This window comes from Pantherophis guttatus, chromosome 3 (genome assembly GCF_059756535.1).
Source record: "Pantherophis guttatus breed Tessera chromosome 3, ASM5975653v1, whole genome shotgun sequence".
Taxonomy (NCBI): domain Eukaryota; kingdom Metazoa; phylum Chordata; class Lepidosauria; order Squamata; family Colubridae; genus Pantherophis; species Pantherophis guttatus.
In genome coordinates, this window is record NC_142065.1 from 177,267,905 (window position 1) to 177,282,402 (window position 14,498).

General features: G+C 36.5%; 1 protein-coding gene across 16 annotated transcripts in view; it reads left to right on the forward strand.

The window, feature by feature from the left end:
- Positions 1 to 14,209, forward strand: part of YTHDF3 (YTH N6-methyladenosine RNA binding protein F3) — a 21,752-nt gene extending 7,543 nt beyond the window's left edge. For 7 of the 16 annotated variants that reach the window (XM_034429852.2, XM_087890623.1, XM_087890625.1 and 4 more), the window contains 2 exons: positions 2,232 to 3,833; positions 13,063 to 14,209. In XM_034429852.2, coding sequence (XP_034285743.1) covers positions 2,232 to 3,833; positions 13,063 to 13,086 — 1,626 coding nt within the window. In that variant the 3' untranslated portion in view covers positions 13,087 to 14,209. Of the gene's footprint in view, positions 1 to 2,231; positions 3,834 to 9,025; positions 9,095 to 11,631; positions 12,062 to 13,062 lie in introns of those variants that run through there. The other 9 variants (XM_087890617.1, XM_034429855.3, XM_034429848.3 and 6 more) reach the window with 2 other exon arrangements.
- The last annotated feature ends 289 nt before the right edge of the window (positions 14,210 to 14,498 follow it).

Below are 14,498 nucleotides of genomic sequence, written 5' to 3' on the forward strand. Positions count from 1 at the left end.
GCAGTATGTATACAATTATAAATATTTGACTTTTGACACTAAACAAGTGCCAATTTAAATGTTATTTAATATGCATAGGATATTTAGATAATTCTGACAAACAGAATTAGAATTTTCATCTGCCAATAAATGTGTGGGCTCTTTTTCAGTTGCAGCCAAGTTTTCTGTCATTAGTTTTTGTGTCCTACTTCAGGACTTACTGCATGATATCAGTAATAAAGGTAGTCCTTACATTTTGGATTGGCAACTTTGTTGCTAAGTGATATGGTTATTCAGTGAGATATCACATGATATCTCATGTCTTGCGACTTTACTGCCAGTGTCTCCCTTGACACTGGTTGTCAGCTGTAAAGCCTCCAAGTGGTGATCGCATAATTGTTGCAATGGTGGTAAACGGCCACTGGTTGTGAAAAACCCAAATTATGCCGTGGTCAGTTGTAAAGTTACTTTTCAGTGTTGTTGTAGAGATCTATTAGACACCGTTCCCTTCCTCCATTTTTAAAAGACCCTAGAAATCATACCTGGAATCTAGTGCAACAATGCTGACATCTCACAAGGGTTTGGTGTAAGAGCATTTCAGACATTGTGGGAACTTTACATGTCTTGTTGCGTGTGATTAAATTTTGGCTTAATGTTTTCCTGGTGAAAGTCATAGTTAAAAAGCTGAAATTAAAATATAATGTTCAGCTTTGTCAATGCAAAAAAGTTCTTTGTGATGTGTGCTGTGACAAGAGACAATTGTGTTTGTTTCTGCCCAGGGAGTAGGTGATTTGGGCGTCATGTTTGCACTGGAATACAAGATAAATAAATTCAATATGATAGTTTTTTAATATGATGGTTTGAATGCTCCAATAAAATGGCCTTACATTTCATTCCCAATTAAAACAAGAATATTCTAGGCCTGAAATTGTCCCCTCCATCCTAAGCTAGCTAGATGTGTGTAGGTCAGATGATTAATTATTTATAGTTAAGGTCAATGTTGTTGTAAGCAAATTTTTCGTTCATGCAAATCCCTGCCATATAAGGGTTCAAAAATATCTGTGCTTAACACAAATATTACCTTTCCCATTTTGTTTTCCTTTAAGTTGGTAAATATTGAAAAATAAAACAGGTAAAATAAACTGTTGTGCTTGTTTTATTTTTTATAATAAAAATATTTAGGTTGAAGGAACAAGGTATATAAATTCCAGGGTGGATTTGATTTAAATTGAGTTGATTTAAATCACAATTTAAATCATGATTTAAATCACTAGTAAAAAGGCTTGATTTAAATCAACTCGATTTAAATCATAATTTTTAAAGAGCAACTGTCATCTCTGCTACTCCTTTGACCCACTGTTGACTCACCAATAGTTCCAGTGTTGCAGAATATACAGTCTCCTGCTACATAACTAAGCTCCATTTCATGCTGAATAAACTAAATTATTTATGTATCTTAAATAGAAAACTATCTTACGATAGATTTTTATCCCAAAAGTTTATTAAAATAAATTCGATAAAAATAAAAAAAATCCGATTTAAATCAAAAAAATCTGATTTTTTAAATTTTTTTTAAAAAATCATTAATTTTTATCCACCCTGATAAATTCAGAGGTTTGTGAGTCAATTAAGCTTGCAAAAAATCCTGTCCTGCCTATGCATTTTACTTAGCAGTGTATGTTCTTGGGGCCTCAAATTTTGTTCTTCCTCCGGAATAAGAAACAAATGGTGTTCCTTAGCTTGATCTCTTACTATCTTTCTGTAGAGAACTTAGTGGCATCTTGACATGAGACACAGTGAATACTAACACACTGAAGATACTAAAGTCTTTATTCATATTGGATAAATAAAACGCTTGTCATGTATAGCCTGATTTAAGATGAAGAAAACCAAGAAAAAATGCAGGAGCCCAGTTAGAAGGAATAAAATAAAATGGCATCTGGAATATTCTTAGATGTTGGAGGCGCAGCTGTGCCAAAAGATGTGCACGCTCTTTCTTCAGAACGCCATATCAGTGTAATTAAAATTGTACCACTGTGGAGCAGTTTTAAACTATTCAGTGATTATATTAACCACTGCTATTTATTTGGTTTTTAGGGTTTTTATTCCAGGTCTTTTAATATGAAAATATTTTTTCTATATTTAAGTTTTGGGACATGAACGGTATTAAATATTCTTAAATTTAGATTTGTAACAAATGAACATTATAAATGCAGTATTAAAGTTTAATTATTATTTTTCTTCTTCTGCAGAGTAATAGCTATCCACCAATGTCAGACCCATACATGCCTAGTTATTATGCTCCCTCCATTGGTTTTCCATACTCTTTGGGTGAAGCAGCATGGTCCACAGCTGGAGATCCTCCAATGCCATACTTGACAACTTATGGACAGATGAGTAATGGTGAACACCACTATATCCCCGATGGTGTATTCAGTCAACCTGGGGCTTTAGGGAATACTCCTCCGTTTCTTGGTCAGCATGGATTTAATTTTTTTCCTGGCAATGCAGATTTCTCTACATGGGGGACAAGTGGATCTCAGGGGCAATCAACCCAAAGCTCTGCTTATAGCAGCAGCTATGGCTACCCACCCAGCTCTCTTGGTAGAGCTATAGCCGATGGACAGGCTGGATTTGGCAATGATACTTTGAGCAAGGTACCTGGAATTAGCAGCATCGAGCAAGGTATGACTGGATTGAAAATTGGTGGTGAAATGACAGTTGCTGTAACAAAAACAGTTGGATCAGCTCTAACCAGTACAGGTATGACGAGCATTGCAGCAAATAATGTGCCTGCAGTTAGCAGTTCAGCACCTAAACCAACCTCATGGGCTGCCATTGCAAGAAAGCCTGCTAAGCCTCAGCCAAAACTTAAACCTAAAGGTAATGTGGGAATTGGGGGCCCTGCAGTACCGCCACCACCTATAAAACACAACATGAATATTGGCACTTGGGATGACAAAGGGTCGGTGGTAAAAGCTCCTCCAATCCAACCAGTACTGCCTCCTCAGACTATAATTCAACAGCCTCAGCCTTTAATTCAGCCACCACCTATGGTGCAAAGCCAGCTGCCGCAGCAACAGCAACAGCAGCCGCTACCACAGTCACAACAGCCTCAAGGACCTCAGCAACAGGCTCAGCCTCATCAGCTGCAGCAGCAGCAACAGCTGCAAAATCGCTGGGTGGCTCCTCGCAATAGAGGTGTAGGCTTCAATCAGAGCAATGGAGCTGGCAATGAAAACTATGGTATAGGTGTTATACCAGTTAGCTCTTCACCATCTGGTGTAGAAGTACACCCAGTTTTGGAGAAATTAAAGGCCATAAACAACTATAATCCCAAAGACTTTGACTGGAACCTGAAGAATGGTCGCGTGTTTATAATCAAAAGCTATTCAGAGGATGATATACATCGTTCCATTAAATATTCTATCTGGTGTAGTACTGAACATGGTAATAAGCGCTTGGATGCTGCATATCGTTCATTGAATGGAAAAGGCCCACTCTATTTACTTTTCAGTGTGAATGGCAGTGGACACTTCTGTGGAGTGGCTGAGATGAAGTCGGTAGTGGACTACAATGCGTATGCTGGAGTCTGGTCTCAGGATAAATGGAAGGGGAAGTTTGATGTTAAATGGATCTTTGTTAAAGACGTTCCGAACAACCAGCTGCGGCACATTCGCTTGGAAAATAATGACAACAAACCAGTTACCAATTCAAGGGACACTCAAGAAGTACCCCTAGAAAAAGCCAAGCAAGTGCTTAAAATAATTGCTACTTTCAAGCATACCACCTCAATCTTTGATGACTTTGCACATTATGAAAAGCGTCAAGAGGAGGAGGAAGCCATGCGTAGGGTAAGAGATCATACTACTTTTTCCTGGATTAGAAGCTTGATTATTAAAAATGGAGTTGCTTCTGATCTTAACTAATGGAAATTAATATTTAATACCACCGTAACAGATTTAGGTGGGAATATTCTGGATAACATGTTCGTTAGGGTCTGCATTAAAATTTAAATACCTTAATTTTAATTTTAATTTGTATTAATAAATCGCAAGACCAAATGTTTAATAGTAGTTATGAGATTCTGTGTCTTCATGTAAAGTATTTAAGTTGTAATAGATTTTGAGGTGTACAGAGAAGAAATAATTCCTTTACCAGCACTATTGCTGTTTAAAAAATAATACAAAATAAAAATTTATCAAAAAAATCAATAAAACACTTTTTGAACTATTCCCTCTGCCCCTATTCCCTCAAAAGCATTATAATTTGTATCCAAATTCATTGCAGACCAGGAATGGACAATCTACAGCTCAGCTAAAGTAATTAATGGAGTCTGAGTTCACGCTGGCAGAATTCAGCAGGAAGATAAGGAAACGATAGTTTTGAGATGCTTAAGGCACCCATTTTCATCCTTTAAATGTCTTGAATTACACAAAACCTTGAGATTTAGTTTTGCAATTGGAAGGAAACAGAGTTCTGGTGAAATCACACCTGTTGGAGGCCGTGTTTGTGAGTTAGAAAATTGTTCTCTGCCTTGTGTTTTTCCATTCTTGGATTGTTCTGAGAAGGCTAAAGGAATAAAACACCTTTCTTCTGATTTGGATCTAAAGCCTCTTAGCCATCCGAATTTAACTTGTTCTTCCTTGGATTATCTGCAAATAAGGATGTTGCTTCAGACACATGGCTTATTATCAAAACACTGTCTTTGTGGAGACAAAAACAGTTTATTTTTTTTTAATTTTTAAAGACTTGAACTTGTGTAATTCATTTATTTGACAGTAAGCCAAGACTATTTGAAAGGTTATTAAAACATTATTGCAGCTTTTGTGGACAAAATTGCTTAGTTTTGACAGAAGCTAGGTTTCTGGCGCACACTAGTAGTAGGGGTGATTGAAGTCTTGCCTTGTGAAATGATCTGGGATAATTTTGATCTGGGATAATTTTATGGGAAAGCAGATCCTCTACAGCAGGGGTGTCAAACTCAAGGCCCGGTGACCAGATCTAGCCCGCGGGGTGCTTAGTTCTGGCCCGTGGGGCTTCCTTGGAAACAGTGAAGAGCTGGCCTGTGGTGCCTCTGCCAATGAAAACAGGTCGGGAGGGCTGTGCGCGGTCCTCCCGACCTCTGTTTTCACTGGCAGAGGGTTGCAGGAGGTGGTAGCAGCCGAAAACTCAGCTCGAGAGCCCGTTTCCACTGGCAGGGTGCTTGGGCCTCCACCGGCGCCCCAGACATGAATGACGTTGAGCTGGCCATGCCCACCCGGCCCCCCAAGTTTAAATACAACCCTGATGTGGCCCTCAATGAAATCGAGTTTCAACCCCTGCTTTTCAGTATTACTTCCATCATTTTTCAGTAAGAACCCTGCTCCTGCTGGCTATGACTTCCTGTGAAATGGCAGAAGGTTGGATCTGGCAGTGATCAGTAGTTTCTGGAGATGGTTTTTTTTATTTATTTATTTTTTATTTTTTTATTTTTTTTATTTGATTTATATGCCACCCTTCTCCGGAGACTCAGGGCGGCTTACAATGCGTTAAGCAATAGCCTTCATACTTTTGTATATTTATACAAAGTCAGCTTATTGCCCCCACAAACTGGGTCCTCATTTAATCTACCTTAGAAAGGATGGAAGGCTGAGTCAACCTTGAGCCTGGTGAGATTCGAACCTGCAGAAATTGCAGGCAGCTGTGTTAATAACAGGGTGCATTAAACCACTGTACTACCAAGGCTCCTATGGTTGTAGCATACCTCCTGTTCAAGAAACCTTGGCTCAGTACAACTTTATACTTATTTCCCCTAGAAAACAGTGGTGATCATACAATTTCTCCTAGAGAAAGATTATATCTTGCTAGTCAGGATTCAGTTTATAGTATATAGTAAGTAAATTGCATTGGATATGCTTGCTGATGATGGCTTTTAGAGTGAGTGTAATCCTCTGAATCCTCCTTGAGTTTGGGAATTTTGGAGCTCCTAGCTTCACAATTCTTGCTTGAAGAGCAAGTAGCAGTAGTGACTAGCATAGATTTTGCACAGTTAAATATTCTGTACTGATTGCAACCATTCCTAGACAGAGAAGCCCTACTTATATATAGATGCTTATGTCCTAATCAATTCTCTCCTAGATTATTGTAACAACTCTACATGGGGCTACTGTTGCAGAGCATTCAGAGGCAACAGTTAATACAAAATGTGGTGGCCCAGCAGTGATGGTATATGCTGGTATACTTGGATAACACCTGTTTCAGGAACTACATTGGTTGCCAGTTGGTTCTTGGTCTTCTGTTTACAATTGAGACCCGGACTTGATCCAGAGGACATATGGCAGCACACCACATTCTTGTGTGATCTCTGCAGCATCCAAAAATCACATAAAAGCACACCCAGTTCCCGTGCAGTTTTCAGAGGCTGCAGAAGCTGTGTGAGAATGGGGCATGCTCTCATGTGGCTTCCAGATCATCTAGAAATTGCCTTGCTCTTGTGTAGCCTCTGGAGCCTCTGAAAATCATACAAGAATGGGGGCATGCTTGCTTGCAGTTTTTGGAGACTTCAGAGGCCATGTAAGAGCATGCTCTGAAGCCGCTTCAAGAATAAAATCTTTGTGTAAGGTGTAGCTATCATGGATAGGCTACGGGGGGCCTGTTAAAAAGAGAATACCATCTGAAGGTAAGAGGCAGATTTTGGGAAGTGTTAGGCTGTAGGGGCATCACACCCTTCCCCAAGACTTTCATGACCTGGAGATAGGGTGTAACATGGTCTTTTTGAGTGATAGTGGCAACACTAGGGCTGAAGTCGAGACCTGAGCTGCTGACAGGTTGTTCAGGGTGGCTTAGATGGAGAGGTTGGCAGGTGGTGGAGGAATTGCATTGTCCCCATGGTTATAAGATCAGGCTCACTGACAGGCAACCAAATTTTGATCATATGATTGCAGGGACACCTTAATGGTCATAACTTCAGACACAGTTTGTAACTCTGTTCAGTGCTGTCACAATTTTGAATGGCTCCTGAACAGCCATTCGTTAAGAGAGGACTATTGCTGATTTTCTCCTTACAGGCCCTATATGGCTAAAGATCTGGTTACCTGGGGTACTGATTTTTCTTGTACTCATCTGTCTATCAAACCAGATGAAATACAATATATTCCCTCCCAGTTCCATCCCTATGCGATTGTCACCTGATGGAGTCTTGGAAATGGGTGTCTTGAATAGCCAACCCTAGCCCATGCTTTGGAACTTCTTCCCAACAAAGAAATGACCTGCTTTGTTTCTTTGGGGCTTTAGAAAATTGTAAAGGCTACCTGTTCCACCTTGCACAAAAGGAGAGTATAGCGTAATTGAAGGTCGGGTTCGTGGATGTATGAAATTTTTATTTTTAAGATTTTATCTTTTTCCCTTTATTTTTAAATGTGCTTCAGAGTTATTTTTAACCACCTGGAGCCTTTGAGAATGGCTAGCGTATAAAGAAAATGAATAAACAATAAACAATTTAGTGGATCTATCTTCTAAATATGTATAATATTTTAAAGTATTAGACTATTATTAAATTATGTATGCATAAAGTAGTGTAATAGAATCTTGAAAATATAGTTTAAATGTTTGAACATTTATGGTAATTGCTATATTGTGAAATATTCCTTATAAAATGTTTCTTGGTGTGATAAACCGAAGCTTATATTGTATGTGCTTAATTAAATCCAACCCAGTGCTGGTTCTTATTATATGATGTAACCATTGTAGGCTAGTGTATAACAACACTTAATGTATTGCTTTTTGCAATGAAAGGTGAATAAAGGGTTGTTATCCATTAGGGATTTTGAATATCAGCCCCAGATAGGACTTGAATCTCCTTGCCAAACTTCATACTTTCTCCATTTGATATGCTTTTAAAAGCTTGAAAAAATATTAGAATATTAGCAACAGAAAAATTGCTGAGAATGCATAATGCTTTAGCTACTGAAAGTCCGTTTACCACTGAAAAGTAGCGAAGTAGAAAAGTAACAATCATAAACTAACCTATTGAGAAATATTGTACTCATTAAGTGGAAAAAAATGGTTTTAAGTATGGAAATACTAGATAAGTATTTAACCAGAATAATGTCTCACAAATTTTAGTTAGCTATGACTTTGGTCATTTTGGAAGGAAAACTGGAATATCAAACACACCTGGAAAATATTAGAGTGGGATATTCTCTTAATCTAAGTAGAATTTAAAAGATAAGTATCCTAATTCCTTAGTTAAAAATAGTCACCTCAAGTGGAAATTCTGAAAAGAACTATATTGCCTTGTAATTATATTTGTCAGTGGAAAGGATTGATAGAAGCTATTCACAAACTGATGGTTATTAATTGGGGTTATTTTAGAGAACACCAGCATCCACAGGGGAAGTGAGGGAGGTCAAGAATGGCAAGATGACACTAGTAGCAGTGTGATCAAAGCTCAACCTCTTTTGTATGTGTGTCAGCATTGCAAACATGACAAAGGGAAAGGGGCTTCGATTATCCTGCTGCAACTGCCATTAGGCCTTTTTTTGATTTGTTCTCTCCTCATGGACGCTGGTGATTGCAGATCAACATTGTAAAAGCCAACCACTGTTAAGTTGAGATTCTTATTAATATTCTAAATGAATTAACAATATGAAATGTTTTATTCTTCCCCAAAATTTTAGAACAGCCTAATAAAGGCTTGAACTAAAATCTTTTAACTAAATTGCTATTTTTTTAAACACTGTCCATATGCATTAGGTGGAATATATACTGTGTTATATTTGTTAACGTAAACACATATTTAGTTGTTGAAGACCAAACCAATCATGTCATCATATATTTGTTTTTGAAAAACTGACCAATCTGATTTATTGGTAGCGAAAGCAGAACTTTTTGCAATTGGTTGTGCTAATACTGTGATGTGAATAAAAAAAGACTGAATCCAGATTTGACATACTGAATTAAAGGGGTCCTTGTACTGGCAGAGGAAATTCCTCATTGTAGATAAGGAGCAGATCATTGATTATTTTTGTGGATTCCTTCTTCTCCATGTACCTTATTTTCATAGATGATCCCTGCATTTCCAGATTTTGGGAAGCTACAGGGGAAGGAGGTTGTTTTGCCTTCCAACTATGAGGTATTTCAGTTTGCAGATAAGTGCTCTGAATAATTTTGAAGCATAATGAAAATAAGAATTCAGGGCTCTGAGAAAATAAAACTGGTCTTGAAAAGAAAGTTTGTGCAAATAGTTTTTTTCTGAATATGTGGATGAGTTGGGAGTTGCTTTTTCCCATTGTTTTGCTAGCTAACAAATGGCCCTTTGGAATGAGAAACTTTTTTATAGAATATCACCTTTTCAATTCCAATCTGTTAACACATATACCTTTTAATAAGCTTTTAAATTTATATCTAAGAAAATATTTTATAATATTTGGTATCACCTATATCTGTGTTGCTGAGTAAAAAATTAACAGCGCCCTAAATATATATAATTGAAATAAATCCGAATTCATGATTGAAAAATGCTTAATAAAAATTGGTTTCAACTAGATAGTTGCAAACTAGGCAACTTTTACTGAAAATTATGTAATGACTATGTTTTACTTTCAAAATGAGTAAATTATGCAATAAGCAGCATAGAATGTGTCTGATCTATTGAAATTATAAATGCAAAACAGATTGCACTATGTGAATGTCCGTATGAAGATACCAATTTTTATTTGACATTCTGTAACCATGTTTCATATGACAGACTGTATATTTAAATAGAATATAGGAGTAGATGTTCACAGGGTAGCATACTTATTCGCTACTGTATTTTTGTAGCATGTATTATAATAGAATTTACTATTGAAGGGTTCCCCCCGCTCCAAAAACATTAATGTTATGAAAAACTCTTGACAGTGCTACATATTGTGAATTATGTTGTAAGATATTCATTATCTACAGGAAACATGCTACTCTATTAGAAAGACTTGAAAGTGGTATTTATCACAGAGGGAATTCCAAAGCTTATCTCTGGAAGTTTTCCCATTAACTTTGCAAATGAAAAACATGGAATTGTATCTAATAGACTAATTCCATTTACCACAGAATGGATCCTGGTCCCTGTTACCTTGCTGAATAACTTTATTTGGGAATTGGGTTATTTTTATTTATTTTGTCAATTTATATAATTGGTCATCTCGCTTGGCAAACAGCTTAAAATAAAACAAACAAAACCACAAACTATATATAATAACACACAGCAATCAGGCATGATTTAACATCATCATTACGACCAGGATAGGCTCTAACCCATACCCAGAAGCCCAGGCTCAGGTGCAAATCCAAGTTTTCAAGGCCTTACAAAAAGCCCACAGGGATAGTCTAATCTTAGGGGGAATGATGTTCCAAGGGGCAGGTGCCACAGTCAAAAAGATTCTCCTTCTAGGCCCCATCTAGCTGACAGTATCTTGAGCATACCCTTCAGATAGAAGCAATAGAAACAATTGGGGAGAGATGGTCTCATAAGTAACTTAGTCCTAAGGCATGAAGAACTTTAAAGGTGATAACCAGAACCTTGAATTGCAGGAATTACGGAAGCACATTGGAAGCTGATGCAGCTTACAGAGCAGTGGTGTCCCATGTACCAAGTAACTGACACCAGTAATTGCTGTGATGTTGCATTTGGCACCAGTTGAACATTCCAAATATTCTTCAAGGACAGCCCCAGATAAAACACATTGTAGTAAGCCACTTTGGAGATCAAAATAAGATGTGTGACCATGGGAAGCCACTCCTCTGGTATAGAAATGTGTGCAGCTAATAACGACCCTTAAGCTTTGCAGAGGCCCTCTTAACCATGACTGCTGCCTCCTCTTCAAGAAGGAACTGTGAGTCTAGGAGAACCCCCAGTTGGCAAAGAAGGAAGGACCCATGTACTAGGAGATACAAAATATCAGAGCCATTCAGTCTTGCTTGAGTTGAGCTAAAGTCTGTTGTGCCCCATCCAGACCCCCACATCCTCCAGGCCCTGAGACAGAACCTCCATGGCATTACTTAGGCATCCTCGGGTAGAGATATAAAGCTCACCCCAAACTGTCGGACTGAAGATGACCTCATCCAGTTTCATAGATGTTAAACAAGAGAAGTGACAGTATCTGATCCCTGAGGTCCCCACAAAGGAGGGCACCACCACTGGATCTTTTCCCTCCTACCAATACCAACTGAGACTGATCTTGGAGGAAGGAAGAGAACCAGCATCTTCCATTTCCTCTGAACTACCAATGCAGCTACCTTCTCTACAACCTTCCTTAGGAAAGGAAGTATGAAAACTGGACAAAAATTATTCAGAATGGTGGAGTTTAATGTGCACCCTCCCTTTCAATATAATTTTATTGAAAGTTTTAATACTAACTAAAAGTAAGAAAAAAAGAAATAAAGCTAACATGCAAAAAGAAAATAGAAAAGTGAGAAAAAATATATAAAATAGTGGTTTCTATTTTCTTTAAAACAGTTATTAAGTACAACTGTAGATTTACCTCTTTTCTAAACTTATATCATGCCTCTCTTCTTTCTATAATCTATTCTGATGGTCAAAAACATAGCTAATTTTTTTTCTGTTTTACACAAAGTCCATAAGGGATTTTCAATCTGCAATAAATATAGGTATTATCTTCTCTAATCAAACAGCTCAATTTGGCCATCTCAACAAGTTTTTATCATCTTCGCCAACCACTCCTCAACTGTAGGTATTGCCAGATATTTCCATCTTTGTGCATACCATAATCTTGCTGCGGTCGAGTCGAGCAATGGCCCCTTAAGACAGCAGAACTATCAGGGTGGATTTGATTTAAATCAAGTTGATTTAAATCAAGATTTAAGCCACTAGTAAAAAGGCTTGTTTTAAATCAACTTGATTTAAATTATAATTTTTAAAGAGCAACTGTCATCTCTGCTACTCCTCTGACCCGCTGTTGACTTACTGACAATCCCAATGTTGCAGCATACACAGCCTCATGCTAAATAACTAAGCTCCATTTCATGCTGAATAAACTAAAATTATTTATGTATCTTAAATAGAAAACTCTTTAGATAGATTTTTACTCCAAAAGCATTTTATTAAAATAAATTTAATAAAAATTAAAAAAATACATTTTAAATTTTAAAAAATCAGATTTAATTTTTTTAAAAAATCAATTTTTATCCACCCTGAGAACTATCTACCTATTACCTCAAAGAGAAATTAACGACTGCCAGAACCTAACCACATGTCTCCTCCCTGGAGGTTGTAATCAGCCAGGAGGAACATGGATCTAACATAGAAGTGCTGCATAATAACTCCAAGGACTGTGTCTCATTTCCTCAGGCCTAATGAATTCAAATTTGCCTCAGATATCCAAGCTGGACCCAGCCGCAGTAACTTCCACATGAGCTGATCAAGGACAGAGTCTATTTTAGACTGGATTCTTAACATTAATATTATGAAGAGAAGTACCCTTGGTCAAAATATGCAATCTTACATTGGATTGGTTGAGCAATTGTGTTGTATGAAAAAAAGTCTGAATTTAAAAGATCCCTTCACCCAAAAAGAATGACACTATTAACATGTTTCCAATATAGTTAAGATGGTTTTGCTATTTTAAGGATTTAGACTAAAGTTAATAATTATAGCAAAGGGTTTTTGTCCTCTGCTCTTTCTGTTCAAGTTGAAAGAGCATCAATAAATATTCTATTCATTCTATGATTAATGGCCCTATTTTGATAAATAACACTTATAATAATGAATACCATCATGATTTTAGGCCTATACAGAAAATTAAAGTGATATGAAATATAAATTACTATGGAAGAGTGGTTTATGGCTTTGATAAAATACTATGGCATGCTTATTTTTTAAAAAATATTGTATAGAATTTTCTAAACAACTAACAAGTTCAAACTTTATAGGTTGAAAATGATTTTTTTAACCAAGATAATTGATTTCATGTTTTGATAAAGGTTACAGTTTGTTTTTATGAATCACTTATAATTGAAGATGAAATTCGTGTGTCGTCCACTGTATAGAAGTTAAGTATTTTATGATAATGCATTAATGATTTTCCTTTTTTTTCTGTCCTGCAGGAGAGGAATAGAAACAAACAATAACTATATGGAGACGATCCTGCTAGAATTACAACACTAATGATGTAGACTCTGGAAATGCCTAATATGTCTAAGAAGACGTTATTAAAGCTTTGTTCCTGCTTAAGGTGACATCTTTGAACACTTTAACACAAATGACTCTTCTTGTAATGGTTCTCATCAGTGCATCTGCCCTTATACTCTCTCACCAAACACACTTGAGAACTGTAACTTCGTCAAGCACTTTCTGTCCTGAAGCTTTTACCAGTATCTGCTGTCTTTTGTAATTATGCATCCTAGCTAAGGCACAGGAGATGGAACGAATGCAAGGATTCATTAACTCTTTGAATTTGTTAAATACTAACAATTAACCATCATAAGTGGTTCAATGATGTGAGATTCACATTGCTTCAATTTATTTTTCTTTGATGTAGTTTTTTAATTGTCAGTTTTTTTAGCTATTCAAGCAGAATTTAAAGCAAAATCATGCCATATTTAGTCCTGGAGTAAAATTCAAGTCTAAATGTTCATGTGAAAATTATTGTAGTAAACTTTTAATATGGCAAAGCAACTTTGAGCTACAGTTTAGCCAAATGAATTATAACATGAAATTATATTAGAATGTCATTTCCCTTGTTTCAAACTGTTTGGTGTAGAGAATATTAATATATGCAGCTTGGTGGGCCACACCAGTTAATGCACATTTCTTTTTCCCCCCCTGTAACATGTATACCAGAAGAAGTGTGTTTGTCTGAGGAACTGTTTGTTTGCTACACTCAATCTCAATTTTGAGTACATGTACCTCAGTCTAAATCAGACTTTTTATGACCTTTATAACAACACTTAAAATCTTTAATTCCTATTTCTGGGTGTTTGCAAGCCTGAAAAGATTGCTATCATGGAAGTGAAAATTTATTCCTCGAAGTGATTCACTAGCTAAATAAACATTATTCTTGTTTTAGCAAGCATATATTCAGTTTCTCAGATTTTGTTTGTTCCCAATTCTGAATATAATAGTCTGCTATTTTTTCAGTTCAAAATACTTTGGGAAATAAAACGTTTATTCATGGTTTCAGTTTGTATGCTCTCATGGCTGTGTTTACATGTTACTTATTAGTACTATATAATAAAAGCCTAGGAATCATAATCACCTGAATATGTTCTATGCTACTTTTTAAAATTTATTTTAAAAGTTTACTTGTGTATCAATGTGAGTCGTACTGTTTGAAAACACAACAGCTATATTATCTACATAAAAAACAACTGCAGTATGGCATCAAGTTGTGTTATGTTTTTAGAAGAATGGAAGGCAAAACAGGTATAGAGGCATCTTTAAAAACCTATTCATGAATTCTTAATTATGACTGTAAATCATAAATGTTTACATCATCTTTGGAATGCTTCATTAGTTTTAAAATTTACTATGGTAATTAGGA